Source organism: Sparus aurata, chromosome 2 (assembly GCF_900880675.1).
Source record: "Sparus aurata chromosome 2, fSpaAur1.1, whole genome shotgun sequence".
Classification (NCBI taxonomy): domain Eukaryota; kingdom Metazoa; phylum Chordata; class Actinopteri; order Spariformes; family Sparidae; genus Sparus; species Sparus aurata.
In genome coordinates, this window is record NC_044188.1 from 1,390,517 (window position 1) to 1,411,306 (window position 20,790).

Genomic DNA, 20,790 nt, shown 5'->3' on the forward strand with positions numbered 1-20,790 from the left:
TGTGTTCAGATGAATTCATAATGTGGTGAAAAGAGACATTTTATACAGTGAACACACTTTTGATTGTCGGAGATGATTTTCTTTCTTTATCTCTAAAGAATGAGACAGTATTTTCTCTTCTCTGTTATCTTTTTATTCACTGCGGAGACCAAAAAAGACATTTGTAGTGAATCTAAAGCCGGATGAAGCTTGTTTCTCTCCACTGTTAAAAGCCAACCTGTTGCGTTTTGGTGAAATGTTCCTTTATTAGCACAAACACAGTCGGTGTAGTTTGTCCTCTCGGCGTCCCTGAACATGCTCAGTGACTCAGTGTCTCGGCTATTCTTAGAGATCCAAACTTTAGTCATGGGGTCGTTTTATAATGAACTGAGTAAAACAAGAAGATTTGATTATCTTGTGTGCGGTCCGTTCTGCTCCTCCGACACGGAAACACGCGACATCACGGCAGTATGGCGCCGCACGAGGTGAACTATTAGCCTTTCATCAGTTTTTACTTGATGTGGCGTTAAACGTTGACACAAGCTGACTCCTCCTGTCTCCTCCTGAGTGGTTTAATCTGATAAATCAGCTGCTCGAGTTTGAACCCAACCCTCCAGAATAAACTTCAGCTCGGTACATTTCTGCAAAACCACAGATAAATTCAAATTTGACGTTACTTTGCGTTGCATCTTTATGTTTGTTTAGGTTGAATTTGCTGTTTCTCTCAGTGTGTTGGATGGATGGAGTTCCAGTGCCTCTCCCCAAATGTCAATCTTAGACGTATCTGTGGTTTGCAAACATCTGTTCACATCAGGATGCAGTAAGATTGGACGTTGATAATTACAGACTTCCAGTTTATCAGTGATTGCAGGGTCAGACTCCAGACTCCGACATATTTCTAGGTATTTCTGTTTGGTCCTGGTTCCATTTATATGCTAATAACATGTAGCATGCTTCATATCAGCTTTGTTTTCTCGAGCTTTCACTAAACCTTAACAATGCGCTTTAAAAAAACCATGAATCATGCTTCAGTCGACACGAGCAGATATTGTCGGGAGCACAAATCCAATATTCAGACTCTGCAGATGCTTTCATTACCATTTCTTTTCTCGTCGTCAGTATTAAATATGATACAAGTTGTTTCTCTCCCAAAATGGGTTTGCCATCGCAAATTAGTTATATATGAGTGTAATATCGAGGAGATGAAATTGTTATAAGGAAACGGCGAGGGAGAGTGAATACAAAGTTTAAAATTGGGATTCAAACCAAGAGGATGGAGGAGTGATGTTTCATTCTGTGACATGTGGAGGAGATGAAGGTTTAACAGGAAGTGATTAGTTTCCAGTGTTGATCAGTACGAAGAGTTTCCTCCAGTCGTCCGGTTTCTCTCCACACCTGTCCGTCTCTCTCCGTCTGTCTGTGGTTGTCTTCAGGTAACGCAGCGCTGAAGCACCGCCGCCTCCCTGTTCCCCCTCAGCCTGGAGTGCGTGTCAGTGTTTTGTTGTGTGTGTGTTGTTGTGTTTTGCGTGTGCACGTTTCTAAAAGCCGCAGCACAACATCCCCACCAACTGGATGAAAATTGCAAGATGCTATAACATAAATGATGGATGTTTCCTCCTTTTCTACCTGCTCTCGTCTCTCAGTCGACACAACGGTGACCGCAAAGCTTTAGTTCGACCAAAACACGTCCGAAATGCAGCACAACGAGGGTATCGAGGTCGAGACACGTTTAGGTCTATATCTACTTCCTCTTCCCTTCATTTCTCTCACCTCTCCTCTCCTCCGATGTGATCCTCCTCTTCTCTTCCTCTCTTCGACTTCCTTCTTCCCGCTCCTCGCTGTTGTTGTTTGTCTCAGTGTATAAGCTGAAATAATTAGCTGGCACCTCGGCTGTGAGTGCTTCAGTCTCTCGCTGCTCTCGGTGTATAGATGTGTGCAGACGGTGAAGGTGACAGACGGTGTTAATCAGACGTGTTGTTTCTGTCTATCAGCAGTAAACATCCTCTCATTGGTTCACCTCCTCACCCTGTTTATGTAGTTAAACTCGGTCCACTGTCGGCTCCACGTGAATTTTACTCGCTTTTTATACTTTCCTGTCGGGCGCTGATGCAGCATAAGTGTTTGTAAGCAGCAGTTAACATGTCGCATGATGGTTGAATAAGTTGTTTTGGCATTAAGTGATCTTAACAACAGTCCGAACAGCAACAACCTGCGTTTTTCTGTTACTATAATAACTTCTGGCCCCGGCACAGGAAGCTGATGTCCCTGTTCTTAGACCTGCCTAGAAATCTCTTCGCACAAACAATTAAACAATGTACAACTTAATAAATTGTTTCTCTGCGTTCTCTGGCCATTGTCCTGAATGTGAACGTGAAGTACAGTGACTCTGCAGTAGGGCTGGGACAACACGTCGTCCCAAACAGGAAGTGGTAGAACCTGCGGAGGCTGAGAATAGCCCCTCTCACACAGAGACGCTGTATTAACGCCACAGCGGCGTTTCGTCAATTCTCCGCCGTCAGTCATTCACGCAGAGCGAAGCACCGGCTGGAATAAAGACGAACCGGCATGTAATTCACACAGAAAGCTGCGTTGCCGCTCCTAAAGAGACGTGACGGTACACGTCATGATGATGACGTCGGGGTGTTTCCCAGGTGTTTCCCCTGTCAATCTAAACCGGCGGACCGTTTGTAATGTGTAGTGATTGAGAACCCGGCCCCCTAAACATCCTGGAAGGTGAAAGAGTTATGTTGTTCGCGCTAAATGACATTATTACATTATCACCATCAGTAAACAGGTCGCTGCGTGACTCTGTCACTTGCGGGGACGGAGGCTGTTTTCTGGGAGAAAGTTCACTGAAGTCTCGGTCAGGAGGGCTGACCATCGCGGTGATTTCTATCAACACAACCACTAAGTTAAAAGTTAAATGTTTTTGCCGGTGACAGACGCTGTTTTTCGGGCAGAAATGTGACGAAGAGTCGGTAGGACAGGCGGGAGGACAGACGCTGCTCCGCCTACAACTGCGGTATTTTTTTCCTCATTTAACCAACGACAGTTACAGTTACTACCTTACTTTTGTTTGGTCATGTAACGTTAAATTAATCGTTAGATTAGTCGACTAATCGAAAAAATAAACGCTAAATTAATCGTTTGAAAAACAATCGTTTGGGACATCTCTTATCTGCAGTCATCACGTTCATCAGCTCCGATGTCCGTTTTCTTGTGCGATGATCTGGCGTGTGTTTAAGTTTTAGACAAACACTTCTTTAATCCATATCTGTTCAAGCAGCGCTCAAAGATTGTTCAGTTGGCGCTGAACGAGCGCGTTTGAAAGAAAGATTGAAGTAAACAATTGTTTTAAAACCACCATGAAATTGTCTCTGACCTCGATGTCAGAACCTGCTGAGAGAGAAGCGAGATGTCGCTCCTTTTGATTATCACCTCAGATAAAACGATGTGTCTAATTCAGCATATAATTGATTTGGACTTTTAAAAACAAGTTTAAAGTCTTCTGGATGCAGGCTGATGAAGTATATGATCCGATGCTTTCCACTGCTTCCTGTTTTATGGTCCATTTGTGATGTCTCGGTTGGGCAAACTCATCTCTGAACAACGGAAAGCACTCAATCACTGTTTTTAGCTAGTTTTACCACGTTAACAAACCTGCATGTGAGGTTAAGTTGGTATTAAAATGGTGCGACTGACCTCTGTGCGTCTGTCGTATGCACGTTAGCATTTAGCTCAACCCACTGCTGTGTTTAGATACAGCCTCACAGAGCCGCGAGCTGCTGCTCAGCTTTAGACTTAAAGTGATATTTAATCATTTTTTTAGAGGCAGAAGTCAAATATCAGTTCTGCTCCAAACCACCTCCACCCTTCAAGAGTTGGGAAATTGGATGAAGCAGCAACACAAGTCGTGAAACTCAAACAGCATGTAAATGAACACTTCATCCTTCACTCATATTTCATTATTGTCTCATATATGAGGACATGCCTCTCGACACGTATCCCATAAATGTTATTCCATCGTGTGCGGTCATATGTGCACCCGAACGTGGGGAGCGATGCAGGCGGAAACAGGAAGATGGAAATGGATGTTATTTGGAGCGACGGAGGAAGAAATGATCTTATTGAGACAGAAATGGAGAAACAGATACAGAGAAGGGTTCAGACAGAGGAAGAGACTGATGAGAGGAACGTAGAGAAGAGAGAGAGAGAGAGAGAGATGACAGGAAGCAGCTGAAGAGAGTGAGAGAGAGAGAGAGAGAGGGATGATGGGAGGATTCAGGCGGAAAGATAAGTGGAGGGATGCAGAAAAGAAGCGATGCAATTGAAATGAGAAGTGCTTTTAGTCGAGGGAAAGAGAGAGTGATGAAAGGATGGAGGAGAGGGCGACGGAGACGGAGGAGTGCATGCAGTCTGAAAAAAAGAGCTTCTTTGCATTTTTCTCACGCTGAGCCGGCCTGACTAAACAAATTAAATCTGTTCTCAGAGCAGCAGAGTTCCTGAGACACGCAGCGTCACGCAGCTTCTGACTTCAGAGTCATTGGAAGTAAATGTCAGTGTTTTAAGAAATCAGCGCATGTGATGGCGATACACGGCGATAAAGCACGGCGGTTATATATAATCCGGGGGAAAATGGCTGCACACTGAAGACAGAAGTAAGGATGAGTCAGCTGATAGAAGGGCTAGCTCCATGGCTAACCACGCTAACTATCTGATGGCTGCTAGCTACAGTTTGCAGCAGTTAGTGGTTACTAAGCAACGAATGACGCAGAGGTGCATCTAAGGGAGTCCTGCCACTCTGCAGCCATCTTTGATTGGCTTTTGTTGCACTAACTTGTTTGTTTACACACATTGTCGAGGTTTAACAGAACAGAGTGTGTCGTCCTCTGTGCTGTGACGTGGGCATTGACCTCACACTGATCCGGTAAAACTCGCCCCTGAGCTTCACTGAACTTCTGCGCAGTTTGAAATATTCTCATTCATGTGACAAATTTGTGGATTCCAGTTGTCGCTCATTGTTGCCTTCAAGTCTTCTCACATTCTCAAATTACCCACTGACATTTAGAGCGTAGACTCCCCGATCGTTTCCACTGAATTTATCTCATCCCATTACTTCCTCACATTTAGCTCGTATCCTGCACTGGACGCGCGCACACTTCCTGTTCTGTGTGCGGAGGCGCAGTTTGAATATTTCAGCACCGTAAATAAAGAGAGCGTGTCTGTTTCCGCTGTTATTTGCCATCGACCTTCCTCCAGTCACTCAGCATCTAACTCAGACGAGCTTTTTAGATTGTGTGCATGTGGGAGTACACAGTGTGTGTGTGTGTGTGTGTGTGTGTGTGCATATGTCACTCCTGCTCCCCCGTGTTTTTACGCCTCCCCCCCGTCTGAATGTATTCAGCGCCCCGCTGAGCTGAACGTACAGAGCGAATGGTTGGAAATCAATATCAATGTAAATGTTTTCTCTGCGCGGCCTCGGCTGGTGGAGTCGCTTTACTCTCATTTTTATGCACAAAAACATCGATGAAATTTATGAGGTGGGACGGACGAGCGGGGCTGAGGGTAATTTGCGTTCTTTAATGTTCTCCTCAGATTGTGATCATGGCAGTGCAGTGAGCTTAATTGATGATATAAGTGCTGTTTGCTTTCCCTCGACACCGGAACCGCTGACTCGGCAGGAAAAAAAAAAGGCTGTACCAACGAACTCTGGACTTTAATTCAGCCTCTTGACTCCGTCTGATCCGTCTGCCTCCGTCACCCCTCTTGTTGTTTCCTGTCTTTACTTGCTTTCACAAAGCTTTTATCATAAACTGGCGTAATTCCCCTTTAGAAGTTTGGAAGATGTTTTAATCCCCTGCCAGATGTTTCTGCGTGTTTTCTACCTGAACTGACTTCTTCTGTGGTTTCTCTGTGTGTGTTGCAGCAGGACAGTAGCCATGGATGTCGTCTGCCCTCTCCTCCTCCTCTTCCTCCTCCTCATCCTCCCCTCCGGCACCTCCTCCATGCTGTGTCCAAAGCGGTGCACCTGCCAGAACCTGCTGCCGTCCTACACGGTGCTCTGCGCCAAGACGGGCCTCCTCTTCGTCCCGCCCAACATCGACCGGCAGACGGCCGAGCTCAGGCTGATGGACAACTTCATCACCACGCTGAGGCACCGCGACTTCGCCAACATGTCCAGCCTGGTCAGTTCCTCGAAGGCCTTTACATCCATGTTTACTGTGATCGGTCCAAACTCCACTTTCTGCCAAGTAGTTTGATGTGATCCAACCGTGATGATGGTTCTTGTAGCTGCCAGAGAGCTTTATTAAGTTTAAGTTTTACAGCTTTTTTCTAATTCAAATCAGGAAAATACAAAAGTCAAAACCGAATCCAAGATGTCAAGTCAGAGCAAAGACTATAGGAGCCTCTTATATACTTTAATTCACAAAAATAAGGTTTTTCATTTTCAACAGTAGAATATTGATCTTAGCAATTCACACCTGAAGCTCAGTCTTGCTGCAACAGATTCACATTTGGTGCACAGAACACTTTGACCCCTAATATAAAGTCCTCCTCTCCTCCTCCTGATGATATAAAGTCCTCCTCTCCTCCTCCTGATGATAGAAAGTCCTCCTCTCCTCCTCCTGACGATATAAAGTCCTCCTCTCCTCCTCCTGATGATATAAGTCCCTCTCTCCTCCTGATGATATAAAGTCCTCCTCTCCTCCTCCTGATGATATAAAGTCCTCCTCTCCTCCTCCTGATGATATAAAGTCCTCCTCTCCTCCTCCTGATGATATAAAGTCCTCCTCTCCTCCTGATGATATAAAGTCCTCCTCTCCTCCTGATGATATAAAGGTCCTCCTCTCCTCCTCCTGATGATATAAAGTCCTCCTCTCCTCCTGATGATATAAAGTCCTCCTCTCCTCCTCCTGATGAATAAAGTCCTCCTCTCCTCCTCCTGATGATATAAAGTCCCTCCTCTCCTCTCCTCCTGATGATATAAAGTCCTCCTCTCCTCCTGATGATATAAAGTCCTCCTCTCCTCCTGATGATATAAAGTCCTCCTCTCCTCCTCCTGATGATATAAAGTTCTCCTCCTCCTCCTGATGATATAAAGTCCTCTCCTCCTCCTGATGATATAAAGTCCTCCTCCTCCTCCTGATGATATAAAGTCCTCCTCTCCTCCTGATGAGAGAAAGTCCTCCTCTCCTCCTCCTGATGTAATATAAAGTCCTCCTCCTCTCCTGATGATATAAAGTCCTCCTCTCCGCCTCCTGATGATATAAAGTCCTCCCTCTCCTCCTGATGATATAAGTCCTCCTCGCCTCCTCCTGATGATATAAAGTCCTCCTCTCCTCCTGATGATATAAAGGCCTCCTCTCCTCCTCCTGATGATATAAAGTCCTCCTCCTCTCCTCCTCCTGATGATATAAAGTCCTCCTCTCCTCCTCTTGATGATATAAAGTCCTCCTCTCTCTCCTGATGATATAAAGTCCTCCTCTCCTCCTCCTGATGATATAAAGTCCTCCTCTCCTCCTCCTGATGATATAAAGTCCTCCTCTCCTCCTGATGATATAAAGTCCTCCTCTCCTCCTCCTGATGATATAAAGTCCTCCTCTCCTCCTCCTGATGATATAAAGTCCTCCTCTCCTCCTGATGATATAAAGTCCTCCTCTCCTCCTCCTGATGATATAAAGTCCTCCTCTCCTCCTCCTGATGATATAAGTCCTCCTCTCCTCCTGATGATATAAAGTCCTCCTCTCCTCCTCCTGATGATATAAAGTCCTCCTCTCCTCCTCCTGATGATATAAAGTCCTCCTCTCCTCCTCCTGATGATATAAAGTCCTCCTCTCCTCCTCCTGATGATATAAAGTCCTCCTCTCCTCCTCCTGATGATATAAAGTCCTCCTCTCCTCCTCCTGATGATATAAAGTCCTCCTCTCCTCCTCCTGATGATATAAAGTCCTCCTCTCCTCCTCCTGATGATATAAAGTCCTCCTCTCCTCCTCCTGATGATATAAAGTCCTCCTCTCCTCCTGATGATATAAAGTCCTCCTCTCCTCCTCCTGATGATATAAAGTCAGATTGAAGTGTGGTAGTCCACAGAACAGTTTCTGGAGCTTCACAGTAAAACAGAGTTGCAGCATTCTGCTGAACAACTGAAGCAGCTGAGACTTGATTTAAAACAGAGAAACAACCAGAACAGACACAAAATGGCTCCATACAGCTCGTCTGCAGTAATCTAAGTCTCCTGAAGCCCTGAGATCCAATTTCCACCTTCTTCATGTGGTCGAGGTCGAGGTCGAGCTTGTGCGCCCTCTTCAGACAGGCTAACACTTTTAGCTCAGCAGCTACAGTGAAGCTTAAAAGTGTAAATAATGTATTCCTGGGTCAGTTTTGGGATATCGGGTATTTTTAAAACTTGGATTACAGCGGACGAGCTGTGCGGAGACATTTGATGTTTTTTTAATATTTTTTCCGTCTCCAGCTCCTTCAGTTGTTGAGCAGAATGCTGCAACACTGTTGTGCTTTGAAGCAACCATGTTTGACGTCGGGGGGAGGAGATGACGACTCTATAAATCCACTTAGAAATCCTCACATGTGCAGAACTTGCCTGAGAAAAATCATGTTTTAAAGATTTCGTCAGTATCAAAGGGATCTGGTGATAATTGCATGCAGGTGCATGAGTGCACTGCAAACAAGAGGTGCTAACAGCTAATTCGGCAAAGTTTTAATGGAGGTTTTTTTCTTCATTTTTTCAGTCAAGTCTTCAGTTGTTTAGCTGAATGCTGCAACTCTGTTTTACTGTTTTAACAACTACGACCCTTTGTTTTGATTATTTATATGTTTAATTGATGAAACATTTATATCATAAAACGTCAAAAGCTTGAAGTAAATGCTCATCACACTTTAACACGTAGCATCTTTAAATTGTTTCTTTTGGTCAGCCAGAACCAAAAGACTCTCATTGACTGTCTTAAGTTTGACTGTTTTGCTTGATTGGCCAACAATTAAATTGATTATTTAAAATAGATTGCAACTTTCAATCAACTAATCATTGCAGCACAGACAAGTTTGCTGTCAGCGTTTCTGTAGTTTTCTTACATGTAACGTGCTGTTATCCACCTGCAGCAGATGTATAACCCACATTTGGAATATATGTGTTACATGAAGGACAATCAGATGTGGGAATGTAGGCCATCACTATTTTTAAGTATCTGAAGGACCTGATGATGGCTGAGCTGAGTGGAGACACCGAAAAAAGCCTAAATTGCATCACTTGAGTTGAGGATATTTTTCGGAGCCTCACAGATGATGAATTATGGTGTGAGAGTATCTGAGGAAGATATTTAAAGCGTTCAAATTAAATCAAACTGCTCGGCTCGCGGCGCCGTCAGGAGCACAGAAAAGTGTTTTCAGTGAGGAGAGTTTTCATGTTTATTCCACACCGAGCGCGGAGAACATAAGGAACATCTGCTGCCTCCAATACAACATATTGACTGAGCTGAAATCTACGATATCTTACAAATTTCACCAATTAATTCCACTGATCTGATATGACGGAGGTGGAGGAGCTTCACCGCACGCAGCTCGAAGGGATAAAAAAGCAGCAACATCAGGATATTTTAATTGCCAAACAGAGACGCTCGTCACAGCTGGAGACTTCCTTTAGTGTTTGAAAAATAAGTTTCCTCTCCAGCGCCATCACAACAGCGCAGATGATGTTTGCTCACACACGAGGCAACGTGGGAAATGAGGTTTTAATCATTTCGACGGCGAGTGTGACTGAACGCCACAGATGTCTCCGCTTATCACAGCGCTTCTCCAAAACAGGTTTACAAATGTGTGGGTGCCGATCGACCTTTTCTCGGGTGTTAATGGAATATTTTTCTTCCTCTTCACACCTACTGTATAGTACTCCATCATGTGTAGAGAGAAGTATTCGTCAGCCTGCAAACTCCTGACCGCAGTAGTGGATTTACTGATAACACTATCTCTGATTCTACATCGCAGCTCACCCACAATACTCGAGTATTAACTACGGACATTGTTATTGGATTTCTCACGGCCTTCCTGTCACCTGGTTTAATCTCTGCCTTACTCTGACCTTTGACCTCCCTGATCAGAGAGTCACTTCCTGAATTATTGCTGGTATAAATTAAAACATCCTATAGACGTTTAAAAAAAGGAGGATGATGGTAATTTAGATGTCGCCGTCGTCAAAGTCAGTTAATAATAATAATCTGCTTTTCCTCTTCACGTTCAGATCCACCTGACGCTGAGCAGGAACACCATCAGTCAGATCCGCCCGTACGCCTTCGCCGACCTCCAGGACCTCCACGCTCTCCACCTGGACGCCAACCGCCTCACCGTCCTGGACGACTCCCACTTCCAAGGCCTGGTGAACCTGAGGCACCTCATCCTCGCCAACAACCAGCTGCACAGCATATCAGAGGGAGCCTTTCAGGTACGATCCAGGCTCGTGACTGTAGTTTGATGCATCTGACGTGAATTATGGATTAGTTTAATTTGCTGTCATCACGCCGTCTTCCCAACATCACACGACTGATGTCAACGCAGCGAGACGAGACAAAGACGTAAAAGCCGTAAGAAGGCGTAAACAGACAGAGAGGGAGACTGGAATGTGGAGAAAAGGCGTGTTAGTGTCTCGTATCTGCAGAGAGTTTCTGATTTTCTCTCTTTGTTGCTGCTCGGGACGCTTTACCAACCCAACATGTGTCTATTTGACGTCCTGGGAATGAGACTCAACAATCAACTGTCTTTGTGGTGCGTTCAGGAACAGCTGGGACAAATCCTACTGATTCTACCTTTAACTTTAATAGTCTTTGAATTCTGTTAATATGACGTGAGCTTCAGTTAGCTTTGACCACAAATGTCCTTCAGAGGGAGACTTTTTACTCTGATACTCTGAGTACATGTCAGAGCCTGTAATCTATTACTTTACTGGATGAATCAGTACTTCTACTTGTACCAGAGTCAGTTTTTACACAGTACCTGAACGTCTCCTGGAGGAAATAACGAGTGAACTTTTCACACCTCTGATTAGCCACAGTTACCTTCAGGCCTTCGTCAGTTATAAAGTATAATTTCAATTTAAAAGTAATCTTTGTGGAGCTACAGATTGATTCACCAATGTGCAGCATTAATTAGTATTTAATTAAAGGTCCAATTTGGGGGGAAAGAGTTTATTTTTGAGTCTAATTCTCAACTTCAGCCGACCCGACCTGCCAGCTCAGAGCGTCAGTATCTGACGAATCAGGAATGAAACTCAAAAATTAACTTTCTTACAATTTGGACCTTTAATATTTCATTAATATTATATAAATATATAGTTTTTGTGCAGTGTGTAGTGTGATGTGAGCTCTACTGGGAACACTCACAAGTTAAATATTACAAAATGTGGATCTGTGCTGCCAACAGACCGTCTGATTCATCACCCAGTCATCCGGACCGGCTGCTGTCAGCCAAGATGCTCAGTTTGAAGAAGTTATCACAAAGTCATTTACAGCTCTTCAGACTGGTCCTGGTTCTGGAGGTCGTGGTGCTGAGTGGAAATGACGCCGGATATCTGGCTCAAAATTATCCGGCCCTGTCTGCCTCCGCCGCTCAGCCGGACACCTTCTGAATAACCCCGAAAAAGAACAGTTTGCCTCATTCATTAAATGAGGCCCGTCCTGTCTCTGCTCATTAAAAGTCTGGCGCTTCGGTACCAGAGTGTCCCTTCAGAACCGACTCTCAGACCTCTGCAGGACTTTCACGAAGAGAAAGCAGAGAGACGTGAACTCTGCTCCCGCTAATGGAGCGGACCTTCTGAACTTCAGCCTGAGCGTCACTCCTCATTTCTCTCCCACTATTATCAACTCTCTCCTCGTCAACTCAGCCTCCTCCCTCCCTCCCTCCCTCCTCCCTCCCTCCCTCCATCCCTCCATCCCTTCCTCCCTTCATCCCTCCTGCCTCCCTCCCTCCCTCCCTCCCCCCCCTGCCTCCCTCCCTCCCCTCCTGCCTCCTCCTCCCCTCCCTCCATCCCTCCCTCCCTCCTCCTCCTCCTCCCTCCCTCCCTCCTCCCTCCATCCCTCCCTTCATCCCCCCTGCCTCCCTCCCTCCCTCCCTCCCTCCCTCCATCCCTCCCTTCAGCCCTCCTGCCTCCCTCCCTCCCTCCATCCTCCTTCCTCCCTCCTCCTCCTTCCTCCCTCCATCCTCCCTCCATCCCTCCTCCTCCCTCCCCCTCCCTCCATCCCTCCCTCCCTCCCTCCCTCCCTCCCTCCCTCCCTTCATCCCTCCCCTCCCTCCCTCCCTCCCTCCATCCCTCCCTTCAGCCCTCCCGCCTTCCTCCCTCCCTCCCTCCTCCCCTCCCCCTCCCTCCCTCCCTCCATCCCTCCCTGCCTCCTCCTCCCTCCCTCCCTCCCTCCATCCCTCCTTTCATCCCTCCTGCCTCCCTCCCCCCTCCCTCCCTCCCTCCCTCCCTTCATCCCTCCCCTACCTCCCTCCCTCCCTCATCCCTCACTTCCTCCTCCGCCATCCTTCCTCCTTCATCCCTCCTCCTCACCTCCTCCATCCCTCCAGCCTGGCCTCCCGTCATCCCTCCCTTCGCTGCCCTCTCCTCCCTCCTTCTCCCTCCCTCCTCCCTCCTCCATCCATCCCTCCCTCCCTCCCTCCTGCCTCCCTCCCTCCCTCCTGCCTCCTGCCTCCATCCCTCCCTCCCTCCCTCCCTCCCTCCCTCCTGCCTCCCTCCCTCCCTCCATCCCTCCCTCCCTCCCTCCCTCCCTCCCTCCCTCCCTCCTGCAGATTTTACTGCCGTTGTCATGTCTAAGAATAAGTTTTATTTCTGTAACTAGATGGTGAAAATAACAAAGAAGTGATCAGCTGAGAAGTGTTGACTCCTAAATCACAGATTGGGTCGTTAAAGAATCATTTAAGTTCTGGTGAATAAAACTCTAAAAAATACAAAATAAAAACTGTATTCAAAGATGTTATATTACTTTATCCTTCTGGGTGTTTTGGTTTGTCTCTCAGTGCAAAGTACCGCAGTAACAGGTCGTCAGTATTTCCCTAAGCTGCCGACACAGCTGACTCTCAGAGAGCCTCGGCGTCCAGATGTCAGCTCCAGATGTGTCCGTCCACCCTGAAACAGCTCAGTCAGACTTCCCGAGAGGACGCTGATGAATTTTCGGCCGTTAAGAAAAGCGATTTTTCCCCCTCACAGAGCTCTTTGAAGTCGTCGTCGTCGTCACAGCTCTTAAAAAGTTTCTTTTGTCGTGGAGAAATGAGATTCCTTCGGTTCAGAAAGCAATAACTCACAGATTATTATAATGAGCGTCGAGGCTTTGTGACAGTCAAATAGTGTCCTGATGGTGTGAATTATGAGAGCAATTACAACGATGACAACAACACTTTAGCTGATCAACAGGCTGTTATCGCCCTCCTCATTCTCTCTTTGTATTTTTGCTCATTGTAATGTGTGCTGACTCGTGGCATTTCACTGGTGTACTGATTATGAGAATTGTATGGAGGCAATTAGAGAAAACAACATGTTTTCAGTGCACAGCATTGACCAGGGTAATTGATCTCATTTTCTTTCCTTCTCTGTTATTCCTCGTCCCCCCTATACTTCGCTTTCTTTTCTTTTCCTTGAATACATTTATCTCCATCCAGCCAGACCTGAATTTCTCGTTTCATCTCCTGGACCCTGTGTTTTTCTCTCTCTGACCTCTCCATCCCTGCATAAACCAATCATCTCTCTCTCTTCTATCGTCTTGTCTTTAACTCTCTCTGAAGTTGTCTACCTTCCCCTCCTGTTAGAAAAGGGTTCAGACATTATGCTGTCTCAACCCAGTAGCCAGAATAAATGTTGGATAAGTGGCAACTTTGCATTTCTTTAGGGTCAGTTTGGCTTTAAAGGGATATTCCAGTGTAAATTTAATCCATGGTCTAACACACCGTGAAACTGTGTTAGACTCCCTCTCGAGAGATCAAGTTAGCAGACCGCTAATTTACGGAGTTTTATCAACCGCACGACAACAATACACTGCAGTAAATGGATCCAAATATAAACCGCCACCAAAAAGCCACAAATAATGCTCAGAACAGCACCAAACTTCAGCAACAGTACAAATAGGGTCTCAACACATAGTCCGGGGCATCTAACCTCCGCTAGCTTAGCTGGATTTCTACTGAAAAGCTGACTAAATTTACCACTCTTCTGCAGCAGCTTCCTGTTGACGGGAAGTCCTGACGAGTCGATTACCGAGTGCAGTAGAGTTCCGCGGCTCATGGATGAAAATGTCTGATTATGACTCCATGGAAAAGCAATCAAAGTTCATATGTGTCTTACCTGCCAGTTTATAACAGTTATTATCGAGAGCGGACAGGGAAAAGAACGGAATTGAGCATTTCTAACCGCACTCGGTAATCGTCGCGTCGGGACTTCCCCGACCCGGAAGCTGATGGAGGAGAGTTGAAATCTGTTTTTAGCTTCCCAATAGAAATCCAGCTAAGCTAGCGGAGGTTAGATGCCCCGGACTATGTGCTGAGACCCTATTTGTACTGTTGCTGAAGTTTGGTGCTGTTCTGAGCATTATTTGTGGCTTTTTGGTGGCGGTTTATATTTGGATCCATTTACTGCAGTGTATTGTTGTCGTGCGGTCGTTTCTGAGGTTGATAAAACTCCGTAAATTAGCGGTCTGCTAACTTGATCTCTCCAGAGGGAGTCTAACACAGTTTCACAGTGATTTAGACCATGGATGAAATTTACACTGGAACACCCTTTAAATACCTGTTTTTGGCGCCACAATCGTTGCTGGAAATCTTCCCCACATCTTGTTAAAAGTATCCAAATCCGTCACGACAAACACAACTAGAAAATGATCCAATATGTGATCAAAACTATCCAGTTTTTGTCGCTACAAAAACAGCTGGAAATGTCCCAACTTCTTATTAAAAATACCAGGTTTTGTCGCCACATTCACGGGATGGGAAATGCTCCAACAGTTTATTCTCTCCTAAATTAAAAGTTGAATCTCTTCCTCTGTCCTCCCGCCCCTGCAGGACTTCCTGGAGACACTGGAGGATTTGGATTTGAGCTACAACAACCTGGTGGACATCCCCTGGGACACCATCGCCCTGCTGGTCAGCGTCAACACCCTCAGCCTCGACCATAACCTCATCGAGAGCGTCCCCGAGGGGATCTTCTCCAACCTGCACAAACTGGCCAGGTGTGTGTGTGTGTGTGTGTGTGTGTGTGTGTGTGTGTGTGTGTGTGACCTCGGTGGCTACAGCCTGTTTATGGCTCGATGGATGTTTTCAGCCTCCTTTAACTCACAGTTGGAGTTTCGCGGCACATGAACCGTCTGATGCTGCCTCAGCCACTTTCACTGAACCCCACTGGCAGTTTTTCTTCTCCATCAAATAAGTTCTCATAAACCCACAGAACAATACCTGCTCGGCACCGAGCGGCACGCAGACACAGTTACAAACTAACTGGTGAGGAAAGTCGAACGTTTAGCAGCTGAACAATCGATTGTTTCAGTCTGGAGTTCGCTGTGTTCATCCGTGCGGCTTTAAAGTTTGAAAATCAACTGAATTTGAGAGATTTGTATGATCTTGAATGTCGTCAACACTCCCTGATATATGTTAAAGTTACCAAGAGCTTTTAAAAACACTTATTAGGTGCTGGAAGCCTTCTGTGGTACATAAACAGACATAAAAACAACAGACTGGAGAGCTCACAGAAACATGAAGATCCTCCGTTACATGATAAATGTGTGTAATTAAAACTGAAAGAACATGTAAGCAGTTCTGCACGTGAACTCCAAATCTTTAGAGACAAAAACATGAATAAATAAATGAATGGATCCAGAATAAAATGCTCATCGAAGAGCTTCAGTGCTTTTTCTCTCCTGGGAGAAACAGATCTGTTATTTAGACTGAAGCATCAGAATTAAATCAAGTGATGATTCGTCCCATCTGATGAGCTCCAAAGTTTTCTTACCAATCAAACATAAAACTGAAGCTGTCGACAGGTTCCAGACGAAACACAACAGAAATCACAGGACAGATCCCTCCGGGTCGGAACCACTGCGAGCTCGAGGGCACATCGATAGTAGGTGATGGTAAATGTCACAGCCTTCACCCACTCGCAGACAGAACGGGGATTTAACCATCGAGCCGGTGCTGCTCTGCTCAGCACATCTTTACTCTGTTCAAATATCAAATATATCTAACGGTATTATTATTGACACGGACGCCTCAAACACACATCAGCTTGAACCTCGTCTCTCTCTCCTCAGGAAGTCTTGATCGCAAACTTTTCTTTTTTAATCTAAAATCTTCATTTAAAAAACGAAAAAGAAGATCAAACGCTGAAAGCTGCTCAGGTTTTATTACAAGATGTTTGGATTGAGTTTGATTTGTTGTGTTGTTACTGACATGCCACTGGTTTTAGTTTGCCAGCTTTGCACTATAGTCTACCAGGACTACAGCTGGAAACTAGCTTCTTGAATAATTCTGGCATATTTCCAGTAACATTCATCAATATTCAGCGTCCCAGTGGTCTCTGAGTAAACACTGATCCGATCAGACTTGCATCAGCGGGACAGCAGAGCCAGACGTTTCCCCAAATCATGAAGAAGAGAGCATCAAAATTAACGACTAGATGTTTTCTCACTCGTATTGAAAGTCCACGGATAATTCTTAGCTTTTAACTCCCTTTGAGTTCAGTCACGTCCTGAGATCTCCAGATCAGGCTTTCTTATCTTTACCTTCATCACATTGAGCCCAGATCAACCCTGAAACGCTGCAACGCCCCAAAACTTTGCAATAACTTCGCTTCACTTACATTTAAGTCTCAACTCCAGATTCCTTTTTCTTAATAAACATGCTGCCTCTGTTTGTACAGCCTGATGTAACACTCTGGAACGGACTCTAAAACCTTTTGTAGTTTGATTATGATTGATTAGTTCGAGTGTCTAGTTTCTATCTTCAGTGCAATTATCGAGGTGCAGCATTGTTTAACATGTGACACCTCCCTGATGAAAGGACGAGTCAAACCCTGTTTATTTCCTATATTTTTAATTGTTTTCTGTTTTTTGTGTTCCCTACTTTACCTGACTTCTGCCCTGTAGAGCTTTTTTAGTTTGGCCCTTTTGAAAAAGTGTTTTCTGGTGATATGAGAACACTGAATATTTTGTTTACTGCACCACAAAATACCATTTGAACCCCATTAACAGTAATCAATTCCAATTTAGGTCCCAGCGACCGACAGTAATTGATGTGTAAGAAGGAAACAGTCATGCATTTATTAAAACAGCTGTGATGGTTTATTTTTCTCCTCGGAGACACAAAACTTACGGACCAGCTCGTATAACTCTGAATTTATACGTTCACAGGTTCAATTAATACACCACAAGGCTGCTGCCCATGAAGTAATGTAATTGAAATTTGTAAAGTGCAGCATGCTCGCTGCTCTCAACAGCTATTAACTTCTTGTTAAGTCATCGTTGTTGCTGAATATCTCTGGAGGGACTTCGGAGGGAAAAACCAGAGCTTCCTTGTGTTTGTTGCTGACAACAGTGAATTTTTCCCTCTCTTGACGTTATTAACAGTTATCAGGTTCAATGTTTTGGTGGGCAAAGTGCTGTTCAGCTCCCAGAGATGGTGCAGTGGCTGGATGACAGGAAATACACAATGGAGTCTTTGTCCACAGTTGGACCACATTTTGTGTTCTTTTGTGATGAATGGTTTTGTCCGAGCTCCTCTAGTTCTTTTCTACATACGAGCCTTTGAGGAGGATACAGAAATATTTTGATTCAGGTGCAGATTCTGCCTGTCAGGATGGAGAGAGAGATATGATGTTGTGAGCAAAAAAACCTTATTTATTTGTCCACAGTGCATTCTTACATGAGGGAACATTTTATTCTGGTGTGAATATTTTGCGTTGGCCACTGGGGGGCAGAATAACTCCTAGATATGCTGCAGAAAAACATGTTACTGAAGTTTCCCTGTGAGGTTTTTGACCACTAGCAGCACGATGGAGCAGTGATGATGTAATGGATGGGCCTGAGGGAGACTCTGCTGCTCGACTGTGATTGGTTGTTGTGCCATCACGTGATTAGGTTTAGGAATAAGAAGAGTTATGAGTCAATAGTTTGAGTCCGGCTTAGAGGCTGTATGCTAACACATGAGATGTGAGCTGTAGTTTCCTCAGTAAACATACCAACCTCTTCAGCTCTCTGGTTCCTCCCGACCAGCCTGCTGCTGCTCTTCTCAGGTTATACGTCTCCTACGTAGCAGCTCTTCACTCCCTAAAAACTTTGTATTTCACCCAGATGACGATGGTTTTGTGTGACGTAGCGGTTCACACTTTAGAGAGCTTCATGACGACATCGCCCTGTGCTGATAATTTGTGTATTTAACCTCTTTTGAGTGTTTGAAGTAGTAAAGTATTTGGGTGGTTTTAAAGGAGAACTTCGGCCGTTTTTATCCCATATCCCTGTTGATCGAGGTTACCGAGTGCTGTCACAAATAACGAGAACATTTGGCACAATATTTACCGAGTATCAGAAAGGCAGCTAAAGCGAACCTATGGGGGCAGACATAACTGAAAGTGAAACTTAAGGATTTCTGCCCCCAAAGGTTCGCTGTAGCTACCGTACTGATATCTGGTCAATATTGTGCAAAAAATTCATGTTATTTTTCCTACTGACAGCTCTCGGTAACCTCAATCAACAGGGATATGAGTTAAAAACGGCCAAAGTTTTCCTTTAAGAGAAGTTTTCTGCTTTAAAATATTTTTTTTAAGAGGTAGATCTTTAGTTGATATTGTATAAAAATGTTCAACGAGTGAAGTATTAGTTTGAAGAGCTGGCTGAGTTGATGGTAGCTCCTTAGATTCAGCTCCAAGGGGAAGAGGTTGGTGTGTTTACCTGGTAAAGTACAGCTGGCTGGTCACTTTATCACCACCATCACCACTGCTGGCTTTTTTTTAATTACACACCAACCACAACAAAAACACAGACGATCCATTCAACCATGCTTTTTAATGCACCGTCAGTACAATTGTTACACCACACAATGCATGTTTGTGTGCGACACTAAATGTAAATGTGATTCCACAGGGAAACCTTTAACTTCTAAAGTAGTAATTGATCACTGAAGTCTATCAACACATCCACAACAAGACACAGAGCCGCCAGTGGAGCAGCGTTTGTGTGCACCAACTCCTCACAATTTATAGTATGTTTATAATTTCTGTAGTATTTAAAACAATATCCTGGATTAAAAAAAAATAGAGATGTGGGCTCATACAATTACACGCCAATTTGTAGTATCACCCACATTTCACGTTTAATGGACTATTCCACCTTGACCTTCGACCTTAGCCTGCTAGCATCACATGAAGTAGCCTGCTAACATTTAGAGTCACGGTCACAGTCTGATAGTCATCACCGATATGAAGCGATTCCAAAGAGAAAGAGGAAGAAGAAAACGTATTAAATAATTTAGTCAGTTAGCAACTAGCTACAGTGGAGACTCCATGAGCGGAGCAAACATTAGCTAGCTAACGTTAGCGGCTGCCCGGCCTGTTGAACACCCACCGCAGCTAAGCTAGGTGACCACCGGGCTTGGCTACATGCTAAGATGCTACAGCGGTGACTTCTACATCTGCTACCCCGCTGTGGGACTTCATCCCTCGGTGAGCTGTGTGAGGACTTTCTGCTGTTTTTTGACGTTAGTATTGCGACTGCAGCTAACGTTAGCCTCTTTAAGCTAACATATTAAAAACGTGGGGACTTTAATGTTAGTTTATTATGTGTTTTTCTTATGCTAAAAAGTTTATATTGTTCACACAAATCTGTGTTGTCACTTTGGTGATGTGTGATTCAGCTGAAGACTGCTGTGTATCTGTAATTAATAGTAAGATGTATTGATAAATGTGTCTGTAGAGATATCAGTTTAAATTGGTGGTTGGATGATGTTGTTGGAATGACATTTAATGCAGTTGTGGCATTATGTATCACTGGATACCCGATGAAAGATTAATTAAAAATGTCTTAATCCACAATCAGAGATTGGCACTAATACATCGAAAAGTGTCGTATAATTACAGATTACAGATACTTGCTTTTCTAAATATATCCAAATAGAACACAAAATACTGGCATGAGAAAACATATTTAATTGAAATGCTAGACACAAACTGATATTATGACATTTTTAGCCATTTAGTAAGCGACAGACAGGAGCCTTGTAATTAAAAAGAAGTCATTATTTTGTGTAATTTCATTTAAAGTTCAAAAAACTTCATTTTTATATGGGATTTTTATCTCCTACTGTAGCCAAATCTGATTTAACATCAAACAAAGATCATGTCACATTGAATAATTAACCCGGTGAATGGCCACTGAACATTAGAAGGTTATTTCTAAGATGCAATGATTTGTTGTTGAAATGATAAGGCTGTCTACATCTCACCACAGTAATCTCTTTAAAGGAGATAAAGTTTGCCCCTTAACCAGATCTCTCTTCTTCACAGCATGTCCTTGCAGGAATAATTTAAACCCAAATCCAGATCTTTCATGCTTTAAATCACCATTATATTACCACTCCATGCATGTGAATAGAGCTGCTGAAGAAAAAAGCCTCACCTCCTTTTCCAAAGTTAGTGTGGCTGTGGAAAAAAAAAAGAAAAGTGTAATTGAAAGTGAAGAAATGATTGAATTGATCTACTTTTATATGACCGAAAACAGTCGGTGTAGCTCGGCTGCAGCCAGAAAGGAAGATGGAGAGACTGAGGTGTTTTTTTTCTTA

General features: G+C 44.4%; 1 protein-coding gene across 5 annotated transcripts in view; it reads left to right on the plus strand.

The window, feature by feature from the left end:
• The window catches only part of LOC115569871 (leucine-rich repeat and fibronectin type III domain-containing protein 1-like protein), a 302,682-nt gene that overhangs the window by 240,601 nt on the left and 41,291 nt on the right, over window positions 1-20,790 (plus strand). For 4 of the 5 annotated variants that reach the window (XM_030398102.1, XM_030398070.1, XM_030398079.1 and 1 more), the window contains 3 exons: window positions 5,906-6,164; window positions 10,232-10,432; window positions 15,031-15,197. In XM_030398102.1, the coding sequence (XP_030253962.1) occupies window positions 5,919-6,164; window positions 10,232-10,432; window positions 15,031-15,197 (614 nt within the window). In that variant the 5' untranslated portion in view covers window positions 5,906-5,918. The remainder of the gene's footprint in view (window positions 1-5,905; window positions 6,165-10,231; window positions 10,433-15,030; window positions 15,198-20,790) is intronic. The other variant, XM_030398095.1, reaches the window with a different exon arrangement.